Here is a 23754-nt window from a genome sequence, read left to right on the forward strand (position 1 = left end):
CAAAACTGACAATTTATATTAATACTTCAAAAATTATGCTTCCTTGATATAATATATATATTTTACATATTTTTTAAAATATTTATAAATCTTCAAGTTTCAATTCTTAAAGAAGATATATAGAAGTTTGATAATTCAAAAAGAATGATTAAAAGGACTGATTAAATTGTGCAAAATTTTCTCTTTAAGCATTATAGAACATGAAAAGGAAATTTGATTTAATACTGCATTGTCAAGATATTTAATAATAAAAATCCGAAATTTTTTATATATCCAATTTTTGTACGAATGGTAAAACTAATTTTGTTTTATAGTTACTGTAATATAGTTACGTCTAACGATAAGATATATCATTTTTGAATTTATATATTGATTATTATTATGATGAGATGCATGACGCGGGCACAAAAAAAATATATATTTAAAGAACTTGCTCAAAATTTTTTATTTGAAGTTTAATTTGCTTCATCAAAGCATATAATGTTTATGTCCACAGATATATATATTAAATATTCATTATTAAATCGTGCCACACCTTTCATTGCGTGAAAACATTTTCTCGTCCATATCTGTACGTCACACTACTGATAGCAGCATTGTCTTAAACAGTTGATACAATTAGACCAATTTTAATTACGTTACAAATAATATCCAAAAATAAAAATATGGTCACAAAATCAACATTTTACGTAAAAATCTTGAAAAAGAAAATCGATTTTAACCGTTTAATTTCAATATTATTTATAAAAAAAAATTTAATAAAATTGTATACTGAATTCTGACAATGTTGTACAGTGATACTGGCGACATTTCAACGAATCTAATAAAAGATCTATCTGCGATGACAACCGCGGCAACAACGCCGAGTATAAGATATAAGACAGTCAAGTACGGAAGGAAGTTTAATTTATTATACTTATTAATTATTTGCTGTAATATATTAATGAATGAGATTCACGCTCGCGCGTAGTATTTCGTAAAATAGATTTTAATTGTCATTTGCTTATATAGCTTTGTGCAGTGGGTTAGCCATTATTTCTCTTAGGTCTTCTACTAAAACTAAAACAAAGTCACACAATTTAAAAAAACGTAAACTCGATGTAAAAGCGATTGAAAAAAAATCTCTTCAATTTTCAATTAGCAACTTGCCCATAATAATGCAACTCAAAAATAAATCGTATATATAAATATTTAAAATATTATCATATAATACTCCGACCATACATTTAACGGAAATATCTAATTATTTTTAACACATATGTAATGATATGTTTTTAATAAAACAAGTTTATAGAATATAGGTATGTAATGTATATTTACATATCTTAACTGTCGTATCAATTAAAATAATTACTTCTTTTCCAGACAATAAGATTTCATTAAACTTAATAAACGATGCTGCAGATCGGAGTAAATATATTTCTAATAATTTAACGAGAAACTATTCGGTTAAGCGCCATCTTACAAGAGCTTTCAAGTTGAGTAAAAGAATTATTTAATAATATTTAAATATATTGCATTCTCTCTCTCTCTCTCTCTCTTTGGCTAAAATTATACTAATCTATCAAACCTCACCGAATAAATAAAATTTCAGAATTAACAAGGTTAAAGGAAAAGAACTCTTATTAAAAATAAATATCACAAATTTCATATATTTAAAAAAAAGTTTATTTATTTGATAAATTTGCCAGTATATAAACAAAGTGATTCTCTTTGTTATCTTGTATTCCCAATTAAGATCTGTACAATTAAGCGCAATTAATACTTATAAGAGAGGTTCGTGCATTTAATAAAGGAGAATGTCCAAACCATATGGGAAACGACCTACGAATTATTACATAAAAATAAATTATAGCAGTCGATAGATGGCAGAGAGTAGATCAAACATTCCAATGAGGCGCAACTTTGAAAAACACCGCTGTCGCGGGTTGCCATAGATTATTTTTAGGTAACTTTAGTAGATAGTCTTAGATAAGTTTTAAACATCCTCCTATATATATTACCTGTATTTTATGGATCAAAGTCTTTTCGGAAAATCTTTTTATTATTTTGTGTAATTTTTCTGTAATAAAAGAAGATGAACGGAGAAATGCGTTTTAATTCAAGAAACTTTTTAGAATTATGTGCGTTAACTCTTTTCTCCATTTACTTGTGTAATTGTATAACTGGTGTTATAAAGTGCCAATAAGTCCGTTTTAATTAAAGTTGCAATTGTTACAATATTGAATATTTTTTTAATTATAGAAATCCAACATGAAATAATTGCGTGATTAAAAAACAAACAAAAAAAATTATATCATTCAAAAATTTTATTATACACAAAAATGTATATAAAAGAATTTCAATTTATTTCTACATTATCTATTATATTCTATTTTAATAGATAATATTGATAAAATAACAAGTAAATGGTAAATCTTTGTTTATCTCTCTTTTCCTTCAATGATGAATACAAATATATACGAGTATTATTTGTCAATAATTGCTTTGCAGTTGTACAGCGAGCGGATTTAAAACAAATTTACTGGCCTCCTACTCACCAACTATACAAGCTATACAAGCTAAGCATTTGTATAAGAAATGTAATTACAAAGGCCTAACTCTCATTATTTTAAAATTTACATAAATGTATCTGGTGCATATACGTCGGGGCCATCATGAAGATTATTATAACCTTTGTTAGAACATCATACTCGTATCATCTGTTGGCGTTAATCGTTTGTAATTTAACGAACACATACATTCAGTTGGTTACTATATATGTATGATAGAAACATTTAAGTTAGCAACAAATTGTCGATAAATGTCCATTTTTCTCTCTTTCTTTCTTTCTCTCTCTCTCTCGCTTTATAAAATAATTATTCACAGACGGCATCTCTCACAATTTGATATAACATATTTATATAGTATCAAAATAAATAGTTTCAATGCCATTGATTCTGTTTTCATATCAATTGACTGCATCGACTTAGCTATTACGAATCTTCCTGGGCATTCTGCAAGCTACAGAATTTGTACTTCTCCTTGACCAATCTATAATTACACTTTCTATGCGCACATAATGATTCAACATGTATTCAAACAACAACTGTTCCTTCTTATCGCAATTTCCTGTAGTCTATATAATACCCAACTCGAAATGGCCAAGACGATTATTGAGATGAAATGTTTTGCGGACTCATAATTTGTAGTTTGTGAAGCTCACAATGCATCTCACTCACTTCACGCAATCGATAAAGCAATCAGAAACTGGTATTCGTACATTATTTATGGCAGGGATTGCTACAAGTTAGTCTTCTAGCAACTAACTGCTAACAATATTGTTACTTTCCGGTAATAGCCTGGAACCTGGGTAGACAAAGACCAAATTTGCTTTCTATACCCGTGAAAATGGGCAGAGCTACTTGGTAGCCACCTATATGATCTGGATTCGTTGATCGAATTTCGTCCGCGACTCCCATGGTAGGCACCTTTTGTTCCGATCCGGTAGGTCGACTGTAAATAATATTAAACATTGTTTACATTGTACATTTGTATTTTATATATACATATATACAGGGAAACAGGGTCAGAGTAATAACGAAAATTCACTCGCAAATATTTTGTTATAGGAAACAAGTTTTATAATTTGGATTCACATTTGGATAATTCATATTAATGATAAACAATCATTTTGTTTTAAATCTCTATTTTAAATTTATGATAAGACAGATTATATATTCTGATTTAATTTATGTATTCATTACTTATAACAAAAAACAGTATAATAAGATAGTTATAATCGCATACAGTCATGATTAATACTATTAGCATAATTTTAAATTATTTAAAATGCAAATAAAGATTTAAATTTACTGAATCAACTTGACTAAAACTAATACAATTACTAGTACCAAATGTAAAGCAAAATTACATAACATTATATTCTTTAGTTTATGTTTTTTAAATTATATACTCACGATCCTCCAAAATCGACAACGAACAACCTTTGTAGCAACTCATATGTGAAAAGAGTGACACCAAACTGAGGTGATGATCTGAACACTCGTGCTGCAAAAAAAAAAAAAAAATAATGAACTTGGATATAAAATTTTGAGCGTGTACATTTCATATTCTTTGTCCAAATAAAGATTTAAAATCTTCCAATGACAAGCATGATGGCAACTTATTTTCTTTCGAGAAGAACAAAACAAAATGGGCATTATGAAAAAGTGATATTTATATTTAAAAAATTTATATTTATATATAATATTTATACATATATATATAATAATATATATATATATATATAATTTTTATTTATATGCGCGCTCATATATGTATACAATTTCATGTAACTGGGCGGGACCGTACTTTTAAAAGAATTAGAGATAGATAAAAAATGTCAAAAGACAAAATTTTAAATGGTTATGTGTCACGTAGTGTGTCGTTTTTCTATGTATCAATGAAGTGTTTTATTCTTTACGGGAAACTATTAGAAAATTATGCTTAAAAATTGTTAGTTTTATAAGCTATTTATAAGCTATTTTACAAAGTATCATTTAACTCTTCTGAATAGCAACATACAAATAAGAAAAAACAAATCAATCTACTGATAGAGCCAATACTAGTTTGCAAACTCAAAGTTAAAATAATTTCTAAATTAACAATCTTTAGGCATAGCTTTCTCTCTCTTCCTCATAGTTTCTTGTAACGGACAAAATATTGTATCAATTAAAGTGGATTAGAGCATTAAAAGTATAAGATTTCATTTAAAAAAAGATATAATTATACTTCACAACTGCACTTATATAATAAAAATATATAAAAATAACAAAAAAATTTGAAGTGTCTAAAATTATTTAATTTTGCCATTCTGATATTTGTCCTATATCTCTAATTATTTCAAAATTACTGCTCTACTCAGTTACACAGGGCCATTTTATTCACATATTTTTAATTTTTAAACATTTTTTACATCAATATAATTTTTTTCAATTATGCGGTTAATTTTGAGATATCTGTAGATAAATATTAGCCAAAATTGAGAAAATGCTAGTCAATAAAGAATTCAATAAAGAAGTCAATAAAAAATTAAAGAGACTTGATGCACACAATATGTAGCTTAAAATTACAATCATATTACATTATAACATTATATTGTATCATATTATACATTGAAAAAAATTAGAAAGTAAAACTGGAAAGTTTCTTCTCTTTTAAATAAGTATATATTGTGTCAATTGAATAAATGCATATATTTAATGCAATATAAATTATGATAATTATAATAAATTAATATATATTATATATTTAAAAAATTCTCTTCCAGTATTATCCTTTTCCCACAAAAAAGAAAGACATTTTAATATCTCATTCTTACTTGCTCTTGATAAAAATAGGAAAATAACGCCTTTGTAACATACTCAACAATGTATTGTATGTATAAAAGATTTATATTTTATTGACCGGCATTTTCAAAGTTACAGCTGGAAATATGCATGAATATAAGATGTTGTGAAATACGTTATATTCGATGATTATTTTGTGGATACAAAGAGTAAGTATGTTGACTGCGAATTGGAAAAAAACGAGAACACAGGTAACCATAAACGAAGAAAAGAGGTACTTACTGATAAGTAAATCGCCGGGTCATATGGAGGAGGAAATAAGATCGAAAGATGCAGCAGGGTCGATCCCCCGCGCATGCAATCGATAAAAGCAAAATATATTACTAACTATATTTTCAAGCTTGTAACGAAAAAATGAAACAAAAACGTGAAAATCTCATTTTATTTCTGTCTCTTATAGAAATAAAAAGATTATAATCAACTTGATTACTTATTTCTTTCTTTTTTCCGACAGCCATCCTACTGAAGCGTGTGATATCAGTGTGTTCATAAATCTTTTTAAAAAACTTTCCAGTGTACTTATGCAAAGATGATAAAATATTAATTGTCCCAAGAATTTAATTCGTAGAAAATACATAATGATATACCTGTCGCGCCCTTCCAGAATGCTCTGGCACCTTCCTCCTTGTAAATCTTCCTGGCACAGTCAAGCAGTCCATTATATGTGGTTTGGCCTTTTCTAGCAACGACCTAAATCACACATAACAAACTCGTCAAAGAAATTGCGATATTTTTATTTAATATCGGCAAAAAATATACCTGCAATCTCGTTTTTATTACATCCGCAGGAGTGACTAGCGCTGCTGCAGGAACACCAGCGATCGCACCAGAAACGAGAAGCGATAATGGCGTATTGTAACCCCCCTCGTCGGCCAATCGCGCTTTCGTGTGAGCATACATAGGAAAATAAATAGCGCTAAATGGCACGTCTCGTAAAAAGCAGGCCCTAGCACCCTATAAAAAAATTACAACTGTCAGCGCAAGTAAAAAAAAAAAAAAAGATAACAGATGTGTTAATAAAATGTCATTATCACTACCCACTTTATACAATCCAAATAGACCTAATTCCTTGACGACGGCCCATGCTCTAACTTTTGACCCTCCTGCGATTTCTCCAGCTACTTGTAGCCGAATTTTTACGATTTCCAAAGGATTGGTGAATATGACTTGCGACCCTCCGGCCTGTAGAAAAAAAATGAAATCTTGTTGCATAAATACCTTATTATTTGTTCTCCGATTACAGAAGTGTGCGATAAGAATACGTGCGACCATCTAAATTCACTGATATCTTATTATTCATATCTCTTGTATTTGATATTGGTCTTCTGCTCATCCGCTCATCTTGTGTCTCATTCTAAAGTTCACGTTTCATCTAGTTGGAGCTTTAGAGCACTAAAAATACGAAATGTAATATAAAGTACTTACACAGGCGCCAGATACAATTTCTCCGTATAGCGGTAAATTTCCATTTTTATCCATAAACTTATCCCTGACGAAATCGTTAACTGTAAGTTTAATAGCCTTTTCTGGGGCTACGCCCATTAACTGAGGCATCAGACCTCGATAAAGGCCGAAAATGCCCTCATGTCGAATCACCTGTCAAACACGAAATACCAACTTTATGATTAACAATGTAGAGAGTGTTACACGGTGAGACTTTTTGATTCCAACCTTTTGGAAGCAGTCAATGCTGTTTCTATACATCAGTTCGCCTATGAAAGATCCAGTCCTTTGATTCTGCATTCTGGTCTTCACCAAATCGATAGGATATACAGCTGTAGCACCAACAGCTAAAGGACACAATTATTCTATTTAATATATTATCGCAATTCAAAAGTTTAGTAATTTATTATTGCTAATCATTTTTTGATTTTGAAAGAAATATAAATAAATAGATATACACAAATTTCTATATTTTTATATTGAAAGGATTGAATTGTATGCATTCTGTAGAAAACATTTAGTTTAAACTTGGAAAATTTATATAAGTTTATATATAATATCAACCAAAAAATTTTATATCATCTTTTAAATTTTATTATTGTATTTAATAATAATGTCATATCAAAAAAATTACAAAAAAAGTTATGAAGAAAGAAATATTTTTATACATACCTCCACCAATAGAACCAAGCACAAACCGATAACCGCTCTCAAGCATTTGAACGATAATACCGCGTTCGTCCGGATTCTGTAAGATATAATAGTACTTGCTAAATTAAATATCTAATGTTCTCATCAGATATTTGGCATAAAGAATGTGTGATTAATTTATCAGATTACACAGTTCTTCCATCGCTACACTTACCGACACCGCTTTGATCGCGGCAACGCGCTTTGTAATCTGCTTGAAATACTGCTCAGGTGTAATAGCCACGAGATCATTATACACGATCTTCCTGAAATATGAAAAACAAATACGAGCTTAGGATGTGTATCAAAGCTGCGGCAATAAAGTTTAAATATGAAAAAAGATATACGAATAAACTGTTAAAAAAACAGATGCATTGGCGTTGATGGTATTGTTTGAAGCAATAAATAGAATCCTGCCAATATGATCCATCATATGTGCCCTTAAATCGTATCTGTCTTAATAGAGGACAAAATAATGGAATCATTAGTATGTCTATGGCGTGCAAATATGTATATTTGCGTACATCACCGTCCTAAGATAGATGTTGAGGAACGTAAGTGAGAACAAAAATATCGTTGAGATACACACATATATACAATATATATTATGTAAAACATGTTTATAACACGTGATAGTCTGTAATACAAAGACGCACCCAAGCCGCGAATCTGCCTCGTCATCTTCCGTAGGTCTGATCCAGGCAGCGTAAACACGTAAACAAACGTTTTCAATATAGGAAATTTGCCTCAATTGCTTGTTCAATTATCGAAAAAATAATAATTAAGCACACACTGTAGGCATAGAAGGCGATTAGAAATGATTCACTCAAGAAGATCTCCGTCTTCTTTGCCAAGAACGAGACATACTTGACATTTGGATGATGACGATGTGCTTGCTGGTGCAGATAGCATTATGTGACTTGTTTTCTTTTCTTATTTATCGCACTGATCGCAAAATCAACGTGGAAACAAGTCGCTCTTCAATTAATAAATCACAATTTCTTTGCTGGAACTAATTGCTAAAGCAATTGCCCCGTTCCACGTGATTTTCTCTCAATCAATCAACAAGAAAAAGAATATTTCAAATCAAAGATACTCACCCAGTTTGATGGAGTAGGTCGCAAAGATGAAATAGGATGTCGACCTCCAATGGGGTTATTTGAGACATCATTTGTGCAGAATAAAGAAATTCCTCTGGCAACAAAAATCAATGCTTAAATATTAACAATAGTCTATTGAAATTTATAAAAATTGGTAAATAAATAGTAAAAATTAATGTGTTTGAATGATTATAAAAGTATATTTATTATTATATTAATTATTATATTAATTATTATATCAAATTAACAAAAAAATATGTTTCTGTTTTTAATATGGCTCTTACGTCAATAAAATAAAGCAGAAAATAAAGAAATTTTCTGATCAACTTAATAATATATTCATCATCTCTGTCTTTAAAATAAATTATACCTTTGGTGACTTCTTGATATCTGTGGCCATTGGTCGCATTTAGATAGATACGCTTAATAAGTTCCATATTGTTTAGAAGAGAGTTGAATGCCATAAAATATGGGAAACTGACTTTTCGTCCGCTTTGGCCGGCACTAACTGCCTACAATAAAAGTAAAAATAAAATTCTCTTTATACTATGTGTTAAGTACTTTAACATTTTGAGTAATTATTAAATAATTAGCAAATATTCTATAAATATAATATATAAGATCTCATTAACACAGCTTTTGTAAGCAACTACTATGTTTACAATAGAGTATAGTTTGAACAATTTAATTTGATATATATTTGTTATAATATATCTCTTTTAATTTAAAAGATAAAAGATGACCATTTTTTATGAAACACCCTATGTATATGTGTATATATATTAATTCTGTTTGCATAAAATCTTTTATTTACATAATACTTACAGCTATTAGATTATCTTTCACATCTTTTGTGAGTAGATGACTCTTAATACTAAGCATGATATCTTGAAAGTCTAACGCTGAAATAAAACCCGCGCCATCCTTGTCGAATTTCTTAAAAGCTTCTGTTGCATATTCTTCATGAAAGTCCTAAAGAGATAATATTTTAACATTAAATCTTATTCTATTTGCTTTATATATATATACTTTAATCTTTATATTTATAAACATTTCTAATATACTGCATAACAATCGCAAAAATTAAGAAACCAAAAATAAAAATAAAAATTTTCATAAAAAAATATACTCTAAAAAATTTGATTTTATCTTTTTGTATCTTTGTATTTTCTATATAAGTTTGCATAAATCAAATTTCATAAAGTGCTTTAAAAGTTTCGAGATAAGAAATGCTATTTTACGATTTTCCAACATATTAGTCGAGTTATACACGTAAAGTTATTGCAAACAATAAACCAAATGTATACTATGTTTCATCTTTACTTGTTACATCATACTTGGCTCATTTCGTAGCAAACCAAATTCGCAATCAGGTGTACAATATAGCAAAATACTTACATGCAAAAATTGGCTAAATTCTGCATAACTGATTAATCTCTTCTTATCTTTTCCGAAGTAGAGTTTAATAAAGCTACTGTCCATATTAAAGGGCATCTTTTGGTGCAGTACAGTTTGCCGCATCACCTCAACGAACTCATCTGCAATTTAAAAATAAGATATATAAAATACGTATATATATGTATATATATATATACATATATTATCTAAAAAAACCTCTGTTTAAAAAAAGTTTTTTGATAATAATTCTTACCAAACGCAACCATTCCATTTCCATTAGTATCAAACAGTTGAAAAGCTGTTTTGTATAAAGCATCTGGCACACAGAGAAGACCTTCGAATGCTTGAAATTCGGCAAATGATATGAGACTAAAATAAAAAAAAATCAACTATATAAAGTAAATTCTTCCAAATACAATGCGAAATATTTTGTTTCTTCCTATTTCATAAATTAATTATAAGATAACTGATTTGTGCATGTGCGTACATGCGTGCGAGTGTATCTATATAAAATGTAGATGGTTTAAGAATTCTTCAATATATCTCAAAAGATATAAATGATTTCTAAAAAATATTAAATATATTGTAAAGATATTATAGCATTTTAAGCAATGCATAGAATAGAAATATTAGTATAATTTTGGATGGCATCAAAATTACGATGAATCATAATTAATTATGAAAGAAGTATGTAGAAAGATATAAAACAAATTTTCGGGAAATTTGAACTAATTTTTTAATATTGTTTCTTCATCTGTATTAAAGTAAATATTTTATCAACAATTGTTCAGCATGTATGGTTGCATGTTTTATATAAATAATTATATAAAGTCGATAAAATTAGGCAACAAAAAATCAAATCGTATTTGTAAATAATTGAATAAAATCTAGACTTTTTTTCATATAAAATATATAAAATCTATAAAAAATAATATATTTTAGCGTTGGAAAAAAATATTTTTCTTAAATTTTTAAATATCTCCCTCATATATGCCCCCAGTATTTCCATTTTCACACACATACCTACAGAATTTAACAATATCATTGAAATATATATATATATATATATATATATATATATATATATATATATATATATATCATTGATTTTATATTGATTATTTAATAATATCAGAAATTGTGTACTATCCCATAATATTAAGTACATAACTTACCCATCTTTGCTAGTGTCAACGATACCAGCAAGTAAATTGACAGAATCGGGATTATAATCAGCATCCGTATAAAGGCCAAGGTAACTGCGTACAAAGTCAGATGAGGTCATAAATCTCTCACCATTCTTCTCCTGTGAGGCATACTGTAATTTTATAAAGAAAAAAAAAAAAAGAAAAAAACTTAATTATCGTATGCAAGCAATATATAAAAAAATATATAATAAAATTTATATTATAAATTAGATAAGTATAACACACACATAATGTTTAGAAATATTGCAAATGTACTAAATTGTGCCAATAATTTTATTAATTCAATTACCGGAGAAATGAATAAAGTAATCAAAAGAAAATATTTTAATAACAAAAGAAATGTATGTAAAATATAACTTTCTTACAAAAATATTTCTACAAAGAAAATGCTTAGACTTATTCAAATTTACAGAAGCATTTTTTATTTAATTACCTGATTAAAAATTTCATGGAGGCGTTCAGTATTTGCACGCTTCAAGTACCCGGAACCCTGAAATATAATATATGATGGATAAGAATAAAGGAATAAGAATAACTCTTATGTATTCACAATTCATTAAATTATATATATATATATATATATAATTGCTTAAAAATATTTATATAAATAGCAAGATATATAAAAAATATAAATTTGAAACATGATTTCCTTGTATCTAAGAGAACGAATTAATAATAAAGTTTATATGATCGGAATGTTTCAAAATAATTAATTTTATAATTGTTATAAAAAATAGCAAACTGTTTATTAATTTGTTAAATTCTTCAATTGTATATTGTACAGAGTGGCCCATTTTAAATGACGCATTAATATTTCTCAAGAGCCAAGACTTCTACCGAAAAATATTTCGTATAAAAGTTTTATGAATTCAAGGGAGAAATAAGATGATGCCATTTTTTAATTTGACCTTCGATAAATATTATGAGATTATTTCGAGATCATCTTTATTTGTTAAAATGGAACAACCCTAATGTGTTTATATAAATCGATTCTTCGCAATATTCGGTAAAAAGTTATAAGGGCAGAATAGCCAAAAATTAATTTTAATAGTTTACGAGATATTTTATAATTAATATTAATTAATAATAATATTAATTTGACATAATTTTACATAAATTATGAAATACAATATTCATTTTTCGATTATCTTACTTCAATACTTTTATTCACAAAATAATGAAAGAAATCAATTGTAAAGAGAAAAAGAAACATAATTTTTTGAAAATTTATTATGAAAAAGAGGAAAATTATATAATCTATTTAAAAAAAGAGTTTTACTTTTTTTATAAATATATTTTTTATAAATATCGCTTTTTATAAAATATATATTAATTAAATAAAATTTTTGGTGCATCATATATTTTATATAAATTATATATATTATTATATAATATATATATATATATATATATATATATATATATATTGATAGAATAATTGTGTTGAGATAATCCAAATCGCTTCTAGAATACTATCCATTTATAGACATAATATAATCAACAAATAACGAATGGCAAAGAGAAATATAAATCGGCTAGCCGAAAAAAGAACGAGCAATGTTGATAGATTAATTGATACAATCAGTATCAGTTTCAATAAATTAAAAATGATACTTAAATAAATTAAATAGAGAAATAAATCTTCCTAAACATTAGAATCTTGAATATATGATACGATCAATTTCTAAATAACTAAAAAATTTTTATTTAATTATAAAATATCAAAACTGATACACACACTTGTACTAGTACACGTTCTAGTAACACTAATAACGTAGCCCATAAAAACACGTGATTGCTATAGCACCGGATAACAGTAATGCACCGCTTTGCATGAATAGATAGATGGAGTGTACAGGATGCTTCATTATAAATAATACAACAAGGATAAAGATGTTTCACTTAAAAAATATAAATTTAATTTTTTTATTTTCTACATGCGCGAGACGTCAATTTAAAAAAAAATTAAATTTGAAAATTTAAGATTAATATCTTCTTCTTTTGCTTTAAGTTTGCCTAACTTTGAATATAATACTACCACAAGGTTATTAACTTTGTTTCAATATTTATCAAAATATGAAAAAACACCATACGCTATTCAGTAATTTAAAATAATTCAAAATAATGAAAATAATCTCTTGACATTACGCATAAATAATAATTTTATTCAATTATTTTAATTGTAATAAATATTTATCTTTATACGATTAAGCCTAAAAATTTCCCTCGCTGCTGACATATGTTTTCAAAATTATAATTCTGTGTATCTTTAAACAATTTTAACCATCACGTTTTCTCATTATTCGTTATTATAACTTATATAGTTTCCATTTATGTTAATCTCTTGAAAACTCTTCTGTTTTCCTTTCTATTAATAACCACAGCATGCATAATAATACTTATATAAACTGTGTTGAATTTTTTCAGTCAATCTACATTCGAATCTCTTGTTATGTGTATATGAACTTTCATTTGTTAACAACTTTTTATTAAATGATGAGCGACGGTTAAAATCTTTAAAAGATTATTCAAGATCATAACTTTTTGACAACAAATATCAGTCAGAAATCTTTTGGATCTAATTATTTAAAGATTATGTAAATATTCATTTCAATTATTTCTACTATTCTCTCATATATAATGTTGAATTTTTTTATTCGTACTTTATATGTATACAAAGTGCGATTAAAAAATTCAATATTCTGTAGAAAAAAAAAATAATATAAATAATTAACGTAAATATACATATATACAGTTGCTGTTAATAAATGTTAAAAGCAAATTTGCATTTGCATTCTTGGTTGATTCTTACGGTTACTTATCTATACTTATGGCTACGGAATTCGTATGCTTTGGCCTTAAGTCAACGTATATGATAAAAGCTCGTATTTGTTTATTGCTGCGAGATTAAAAATGCTATGAATTTACGTTGAGCAGATTAAATGTATTTACTTATACGCAAACTCTTATCAGTTTCTAATTTCTAAATTTGACATATGATGAAATTACATAAGAAATGCAATGGAAATTAATAATCTTTAATGCTTATTATTTTACCTAATTTAAATACAATTTAATTTAGTTATTATCTCTGATATATATTTGTAATATAATATATCTTTAGACATATAATTCATTTGGCTTGCCGACTCTTTTTACAATATGAGAACAAAATTATCAGAGAGAATTTTTTTTTTTTTTAAATTGAATCCCAATAAAATTCCATAAGAATTCCAGATTTTCCACGTTTTTCCAGAGATAAAGTAGACACTCTGAATTATTATATACGTAGATCAAATAATTTCTTTTCTACAAATTTTTTTCGCGTATTACCAACAGCGACGGGGAGGGATGAGAGGGGGGGGAGATATTTCAGATGATAAAAATGATAGAGATTCTACACGATACACTACGTCTGAAAGATTTAAAATTAAGAGCCTATAGGCAAAGTGGGTGCTTTCCTCGCCTCGTGTATTCGGCACTGTCTTAATTCAAGGTCATGTCGTCTATCGACAACACAGAGGCAAAGAAACACGTCCTTCACGGATCAAGTACACCTACTCTCGTGGTTGGCATGCTGCTAAGCTAAGCTGAAATTTTTCAGTTGTTCGTTATCGACAATGACCGAACACCAGGTACGATGACATCGGGCGAGATTTCGTGCAGTGGAAAAGTTTGCGCGCTCGCGCCACCACACAGCTGTTAATTTCCTAGGTATGTATCTCCAATGCAATAATATGTCTAACGATAAGTACACGTGTGCCGTGCAAAAAAACGATGAGTAACGGATAGAATGCGACAGGCACCGAGCAAACGCGATCAGCACGCGAATGTCACGAGGGGACTGAATGTTAGCTGCTGATACGTGAGAGAGGAGACGACTATATCTCTATCCCCTCCTCATACTTGTTAATTTCGTCTTTCTTGTTTTGCTACCGCTCGTTATTCCCTGTCCGACCAGCTATTGTAATATCTTTCGTTATATGCTCTCTTTATTTCTTCGTGTCAATTCTATTAGAGAAAGTATTTCATATTTTTTATCTATCGTATAAAAGTGCGCGCGTGCGTGCGTGCGTATCAATCGAAGCACAAATAAAACAGACTTCTTCTATTCTTTTTATTCTTCTCTCCTCGCTTTTTATCTCTCTCAAGTACGCTACACATGCTAATTCATCTTGAATTATTTTGTGCAATTTAAGAATTAGAAAAAAAAACCAATTATAAAATATCTATATTAATAAAAAAAAAAATTAATACTTTTATATTTGTGGTGTAGTTTCGATATACAAAGAAAAAGATTTTTTTGATCGATATGAGTTGGATTTATACAAAATAAAAATTAAGACATAATGAATTTTATTCATTACTAAAATACTTTTAATACGAGTTGAACTAAACTGATTGACATATAACAATTACGGAAATAAATATAAAGAGAAAAGTGAAATAATTTTAAAAGATCTACATTTTAACCGTCTTAGTTCTTTTTAGCCAAAAAGTTTTATCTCAAATTTTTTAAATGGAAAACCCTATTTTTAATCAGTTATAATTGTAGAGTAGAGGATGAAAAGACGAATCCAATGATCCAACGACACTTTGACCTTACGGTGACCTTGAAATGAAAATAGATGTTTTTAATCGAAAAAATTGATTAAAAATAGGGCTACTCGTTTAAAAAATTTGACATAATCTGTTGAAAATTTTTTGGCGCCTACATAAAAAAAAAAAAAAAATAATAAGACGACAAAAATATAGCCCTTTCAAAACTATTTAACTTTTGTCTTATTAAAAGGTTACTTTTTAGTGACTCATAAAATATAAAATCTATTAGATAATAATTTTGAAAATTTTCAATTTTTGTCAAAAAGAAAATTAATACTGTATCATCGATTAAATACATACACTATCGATAAAAATTAAAAGTTTATTTTTAGAATTAGCTTAAATAGAAAATGACTCTCCGTTTCTCAATTCTACTTTTTAACTATTGTAAATTTTACACTCAAACATCTCAATTATATTAATCGAATGTGTCATTAAGCACTAAAGATATCAAAATAATTTGTCTAAGTGAATATCTTAGATAAGATATTTTTCTGTACTGTACATTCTTTTTAACGTATATTATAGTTTAACACTCTACAATTATTTCTTACAGTTTAGGATTAATAAAATTGCTAACCTCATCGGGTTCCCCTTTTTTCTTCTCACGCGTCATCTTTTTTTTCCTTCGTATGGATACAATTAAATCGCCATCTTTCCGAAAACATTTTCAGATCACTAGATAACATCTATTTCATTGTGACAAAAACCATACTTTCACGTATGTATTTAGGTTTGTAATGAAAAATCAGTGTTCTGATTTTTTTTTTGTCGTTTAGATTTGCCATGTATATATCATAATTACTGCAATTATGAACATGATGTAAAAAGGTAAGATGTTTTCGTTACATAGATATGCATAGTAGCCGATCAATCAGATATTGTTCACACATATTAAGAGCGTTATGGCATTTTTATATGCGTGTGTGGACAAAATCTGGTCAATTATTACCACACTATTATGCGCATGCAGTTACCTTGGATTATTATTATCATGGTTACAAATATAAAAAATAACCATAAAAATAGTAGAGAAGAGACTCCAAAAGACAACATATTACTTTTTTACGTTCTAATCTCTAGGTGAAAACTTGAGAATTTATATCTCTGTACATGTACTCTTATCGAGTATACATATATTATCTCTAGTAAGTATACAATAATTACTCCGTATTAAATCGTATTACAGTTTTAACAATACTGTTTCAAGCTTTCGATAGTTTACACACAAATACATTGTTTTTTTATTTATTTATAAAAATAAATACTTTTGAGAACAATGCGCTTTTTTATCTTTTAAAATGGAAAATTTTAAGGGGGAAAATTTTCATACGCGAGATATTCATAAAAGATAAATACAGATAAAATCAGCTAATTTTTTTCTTGTATTCGTTGAATGCAATACTTGGAGACAAAATTTTGATGTACAAGTTATAGGGTGCGACGATATGTGGAGGGACACAATCTAATCTAATTTTTCTAACTGCACTGTAGACAAGTAATAAAGATAAAAGCAAAAATAAAACAAATGAAAAAAGTAGAAATATAAGATAAGTATAATGTAATATTATCAAAAAACATATAATACATTAATTCGTAATTAAAATATGTAACCTATTTCTTATCTTTCTTGGAAATGGTGTTTTGTACAAAGAAAGTATTGATCTAAAATTGTTATAATAAATTATATATCTCTGAAAGTAAAACACGTGCTTTACTTCTTTTTATAACTTAAATACAGCAAATATATATAATAAATAATCTACTATAAATTTTTATCGCACTATCATACTATTGGAAGTGATATTAAATATTTCTATAAACTCTATGAGTAAAAAGGAAACCATAATAAACATAATGTAAAAATCCATCTTTACAACGAATCGTTTTTAACGATTTTATTTAAAAAAGTCAAAAGTTTTAAACTAATATATATCTTAACCTATTTCTCTTTTGTGTGTGTAAATAAATGGAAGAAAAGTTCTTCAAAAAATTTTAATCACGATAAGGAGAGAAGACAATCAAAGGCTAAACACTGATGTGCAAATCCTTGCAATTACTTCATTACATTACATTAGAAGTTTATAGACTACCGTTTAGGATTTTTCCCTCTTCAGGCATTAATAACAATTAAATTGTTATTTAGAAACTAAAGCTATTGTTAGGTATGAGATATGTATTAGATTATATAAAATTGTTATCCATATTATTAAAAAATATATCACGTAATCAAAATATATCATATAAAAAATATATATTATTAAAATATATATGATCAAGTAGCTCGGTATCAATACGCATTAATAAATATCCTAACGATTCAATACTTTACTGTATATAAAAAATCGTAGCACAATGTGACAAAAACAATTGTCTAACAAACCCAACTCTCAAAACTTAAAAGATCTCGCACTAAATTCTCAGATAATATCGTTGCACTCATCAATCTATCACCAGTAACAATATCATGATATACAACATCGAGGAAACGATATCCTTGATCGATCGAGTTACTTCGACTACTGTTCAGATCTCGCTAACATGCTAATTCAAAAGGGGTTCACTGCTAGAAGTTCTCGATACAACTGCTGCAGATTGGGAACGAAAATGAGAAGAGGTGGACAGAATCCCCGATCTGCTTAAATTACTGCGAAACTGTTATAGGAGGATCAGATATAACAGCCCGGCTTAGTAACATGGTATACTGATCGGTGACTATAAAAATATAAATCAAAGTGTAATAAATAATTAATATAGTCACTAATCGAATCCGCTAACACATGTATTGATTTTTCGGTATAATTGCATTCGTCGACTTGTAACGATCATTCATGATTTGATATTTTTTAACACTATGTAGAATTGTAGAACATATGGTATATGTCTCACTGATTCTCATTAAACAATACTATTAATACAATAAGGTAAAAAACAATATTGCAATCTTGATTTTTTATTTACTTATATTTATATCATTAATTGTTATGAAGCAAGATAAAAATTATTTTCCCAAAAATATTTTCATCTTCACAAATGATATCTGAAAATATTTTTCAAACGATATTAAAAAAAAAAATTAATTTTTCTCTTTTTCATCAGGAAAATATAGCAAATAATTCTATACACAATACTATTTTTTTACATTTGAATTGATATATTTTACATATTTACTTTAATAATTGAAATTTTCTCTCTATTTGATGTAGAAAAAAAGAGAAAGATTTTAAATACATATTAAACAGTTCTCAATACTAATTTTTTTTTGTTTTTAACGAAAAACTGACTTTTTTTTTTCTAGATAAAAATTATTTCTCTTTTGTTTATTTTAATGGTTTGGATAAAATAAATATTTATTTCCAATCACAAACGAGAAAAAAATATCAATTTTTTTATTCATATTCACTATATCAATTCATATCGTGATTACTAGTCAGTTATAGAGAGAGATGAATTAATATCGATTCAAAATTGTGTATGCAGAGATGATATATATATTATATATATAAAAAGACGAACTAGTCATACACTGCAGAATTTAAAAAAATTAGTCAATAATTTAATAAAAAGACTTGTGAAAGCATACGTATACGTATACATAAAACATTTCAAGATTTTTAAAAAAAGCTTAAGGTTCGCGATAAAAATAAAAGCAGTCGATATTCGATCTATTTTCATAACTAAATTATTTTCTGTTCGATGTAGTACTTTTTTTATTTGATATTCACATACGATGTAAGTAATATTTATACAAAATAAAATTGTAATACTGCTTTTTTGTTAACTAAATAGTAACTAATAATAGCAACATTTTGAACTATCATATGTTATTTGTCAAGATAACATTTAATCCAATCTCGATAAATTCTCTCTATTATGCTGATCTTCAATTAACAATAAAAATAAAATTCGATCGATCGAATTTATTATATCAAAATGTGTTAAAAATAAAAATGGGTCTTTTAGCGAATGCTATAGAAATGGAATCTGATTACGCAAACACATTTCATGCCAATCCATTTATAGATATACATTCGTTCAGTCGATGACATATTCTTTAGCGTAGGACTAACAAAATTAGTGATATGCATATAAACGATTATAGCATCTCAAGTTCGATCATTCATTTCTATGTCAAAACAAATCTCTCCAATATTAGCTGCATGTAATATTATTATATTTAAATTATTATTATAATCAATTTTTAATTGACCAAGAAATTGTAAAAATCTGAAAATTTTGCACTGAATAATACTATAAATTCCTTCAGATTCTCAAATAAGCGATCGAATAAGGAAGTTAATTTTGAAAAAGAACTGAATAAAATAATTTTTAAGGAACATTACGCGAATACTTCATCTCATGAGCGGAAAAATATTGCGCGTGTAAAACTTTAAAAAACTGCATCATAAAAATACAATCTTATCGCAACCTGAGTGAAACGAAATTAAATAATTGAACAACTAAATACTAAATAATATAACGAAGAGCCTCAAATATCCGAAATTATTTAAAAATTCTATTTAATTTAGAATAATTATACTTGTAGAATTAACTTGTATGGATTCTATCGATTATTTATTTATTTATGGAATTGACCAAATCGCTAGCCTTAGCCTGTTTCTAGTGTATATAAAGATGGTGCATTTTGCAAAAATTTACTCTAATAATAAGATGAAAATAAAATTCAGATTAAAATATAAAATCAAAATCATATTTAGAACAGTTTATAACAGAAAACATAATTAAAAAATATTAAGACGTACACTGACAATATTGATGTATATTTACAAATTCTATGTAATTAATGAATGGACCTTCTTGTCTCCGTACAACTTACGCAACATAATTCAGAAATTAATATAGACACAGCTCAAAATTAGAACATCTTGAATATTGCGAGCACGAGTATTTCGGGTTTATGTAGCGTCCTACTGAAACACTTCAAACTTCGCAATAACTTACATAACTATGGTATCGATATCGATACAATTTCGATCATTTATATCGATACATGTTGTTTGCTTTTTCCACAAAGGATTAATTCTTTGTATCTTCGACTTGCGTGGATCATGATAAAAATGAAAATTTGTTTCAAAATCGAGAGGTCAGATGATAAGCGCTCTGCAAGGGGATTTACTTACGTAAATTCAATATGACGCAAATAGCGGAAAACAACTGTTATTCATTAGCAAGAATATACATATATACAAGATGTAAAACTACATTACAAAAATTAAATTTTTTATGTAAAATTAAATAAATTTTTATAAAAAAGTGTAATATGTATTCTATCAATTACAAGTTAATTCTTCTGTAAGTTTATAAAATATGAATGTGTGTGTGTGTGTAAATAACTACAGTCTCGATGGACTCTAATTTTATATATTTTCAATAGTTCTATAAATTTTATACATATATTTCAATAGAGTTCTTTGATACACGATCTATCCGAAAAGTTTCCGAACTTTCTTCGTACAGACGCTATTAGTAGCGTTATCCGTTTAATCAAGATCACTGCGATCACTGTCTTCGTAGAAGCTTTATTAAAAATTGTTAAATTGAACAAATTATTTACAGAAACACTCGAAATGTTACGAAAGGCTTATGAGGATCAAGCACTATTACGTACAGTAATTTACGAGTGATTCGCAAAGTTTCAGGACGACAGAGAACGTGAGACGACGAGCATTGCGGACGGCCATCGGTCAGTCGAAACCATAGAAAAAAATCGTGAATTGATTAAAAAAGACCGTTACATGTCCGTGAGATTCATCGAGAATATTACAGGAATTAGCAAGTCACAATTTAACACAGAATTTGATGTCGACGCCTTGCTCCATGGTGATTTCTCGACGAGTGTCAAAGAGATAACATCGCTTCTGCCCCCCCGTGATAAATCAGCTGTTAATGGGATCTCGATCGAACTTATCAGAATTTTTAACGAAGCTTGTACGAAAACAGCGTGACTTTGATTAAACAGACAGCGCCATTAATAATACTGTCTGTACGAAGAAAGTTCGGAAACTTTTGGAACAGACTGTGTATTTTAAACAAATAATTCTGGCTATTAAACTAAAGAACATTAATTAATTATATTGTAATTATAAGAGTATTAATTAATTAATTATAATATTATAATTAGAAGGGAAGTTTTATTTTGTCCTATCTATCCTTATAATTTCTGTCCGATTTTAAGAGATGTATAATTCTACAAGTGTCCTAAAAAAGATTTGTCTTTTCAAAAGTAAAAATATTAATTAAAATAGAGCAGCGATTAGCAAACAATCACTCAATTCTGAAATACATGTATTATACTTTATTGACACTTTATTGAAACTCTAAGCTAATTTATAACAAAGATTAAATTTATATGTAATATACCTCTTCTCCTTGATAGCTTCGAATCTTGTTTTATTTTTTAATTTAATTATATCGCCGCAAAATTAAGGCATATATATTTCTATCATATCATATTTTAATAAAGTTAAAAAATAAAAATAAAAAATATAAAAATAAATGTGTTAGATACGAATCCAAATGTACGGATTGCTAATAACTGCAATCCGTATAGTCAATATCAAAAGAATTAACGAGATCGAGAATGAGGGTTGCGGCAGTCCCAGTGACCTCGAAATCAAACCGGCCTCGGCATTCTGACAGACTTTAGGATCGATATTCGCATCGCCAGACGCTCCGATACTATGCAGCTGTCACTCGACCGTTGTCAGTTCTTTGCAATTCAGTTGCCGAGAGTCATCACGTCACGCGACGCGAACATTTGTCAAAAACGTGCAAGCCGAATGAACAATAGAAACGGTTTTCAATCGGTTGACATTCTTCTTCTTGCATGGTAAATTAGTGCAAAGGAGATAAAGAGAAAAGGAATAAGAAAGAACGCGAGCATGTATACTAAAGAAGAGAAAATATTATCTTATATACCTGCTGCAAATTGTAATTTTTTTTTTTTTACATTTGAACTTTCTTATTCATTTTGAATTTCATACAATAAAAATCGCTATTTTGTTGGAGAATTTAAAGATCAACAATATTTTCGAACGTTATTCCCCTTTTCTTCTCTTTATTAAGAATATTTCTAAAAGCAGAACGGTAGAAGAAAAAAAAGATACACATCAATCAAAAAACTAATCTAGAAATTTTACTGCAACTTTTTGCATTTAAAACGAACTAAGCATACTTCATTTTTTTCCCTCGCTTTCGAAAAGGAGAAAAGAAAGAAACGAAAGGCAAAAAAAAAAAATGATTAGATTTTCAATTATTAATTGTCACTTGATCCTGAATCTACAAATAAAATATAACAATCTTAAATCTCGATATCCCAACTACGCGGAGGATCTTGGAACACAAGCGAAGGGCGCGATGCGAAGCGATGCAACGAAACCACCCCAAAACTCATTGACTTGTTCCAGGAGATGCAGCACGCACGCATATACACCATGTATGCAGACGCACGCACACACACACACACACGCGCGCGCGCATACATCGTCCGTTCATGCGCGTAACAGAGAAGATCATTAACTAAACTTACCCACCTCTTGGCAGGATGCTCGAACGATAAGCGAGTCCTTCAACATTCCCAGGAGGAAGTTTACCTCGAGCCTTTCCTTGTCACAAACGATGATCGGTAGCCCTCGAGAGAAACACGGCGAGTAGCACAGAGACCGGAATGAAGATACTGGACCGCTGGATTATTTCGTTCACGATACACTATTCTCACATACATTCACAGGTTTAGCGGGCACTTCCAGGGGCGGCGACTACAAGCAATAAAACCGATGCAATAAAATCGCGAAACGTTGATCCACGCTGATGTACGCGTCGCAACGACGATATAGATATACTTGTTCGATCTTTGAAAACACTACGCAGAATGGAAGCTGACATGATACTGCGCGATCAATT

The 23754-nt window shown here is 28.3% G+C and overlaps 1 protein-coding gene across 5 annotated transcripts; it reads right to left on the bottom strand.

Moving 5' to 3' along the window:
* Positions 1–2838: 2838 nt before the first annotated feature.
* On the bottom strand, positions 2839–23733 carry Aralar1 (calcium-binding mitochondrial carrier protein Aralar1). Of its 5 annotated transcripts, none has more exons than XM_070299832.1 (18): positions 23385–23733; positions 11663–11719; positions 11197–11339; positions 10275–10390; positions 10022–10161; positions 9449–9595; positions 8994–9135; positions 8624–8717; positions 8180–8215; positions 7699–7789; positions 7506–7581; positions 7062–7180; positions 6816–6986; positions 6432–6572; positions 6150–6344; positions 5978–6080; positions 3960–4050; positions 2839–3495 (listed from the first exon to the last, which is right to left on the bottom strand). In XM_070299832.1, the coding sequence occupies exons 1-18, from the start codon at positions 23424–23426 to the stop codon at positions 3324–3326; spliced, it is 2076 nt and encodes a 691-aa protein (XP_070155933.1). In that variant the 5' UTR covers positions 23427–23733; the 3' UTR covers positions 2839–3323. The 5 variants fall into 5 exon arrangements, with proteins under 5 accessions (XP_070155933.1, XP_070155937.1, XP_070155934.1 ...); XM_070299836.1 differs by having other exon boundaries at positions 23381–23732; XM_070299833.1 differs by lacking the exon at positions 23385–23733 and adding an exon at positions 16412–16502.
* Positions 23734–23754: the final 21 nt, after the last annotated feature.

The sequence above is a fragment of the Polyergus mexicanus genome, unplaced genomic scaffold (assembly GCF_030449975.1).
Source record: "Polyergus mexicanus isolate NDT 795.1 unplaced genomic scaffold, iyPolMexi1.0 SCAF_8, whole genome shotgun sequence".
Classification (NCBI taxonomy): Eukaryota; Metazoa; Arthropoda; class Insecta; order Hymenoptera; family Formicidae; genus Polyergus; species Polyergus mexicanus.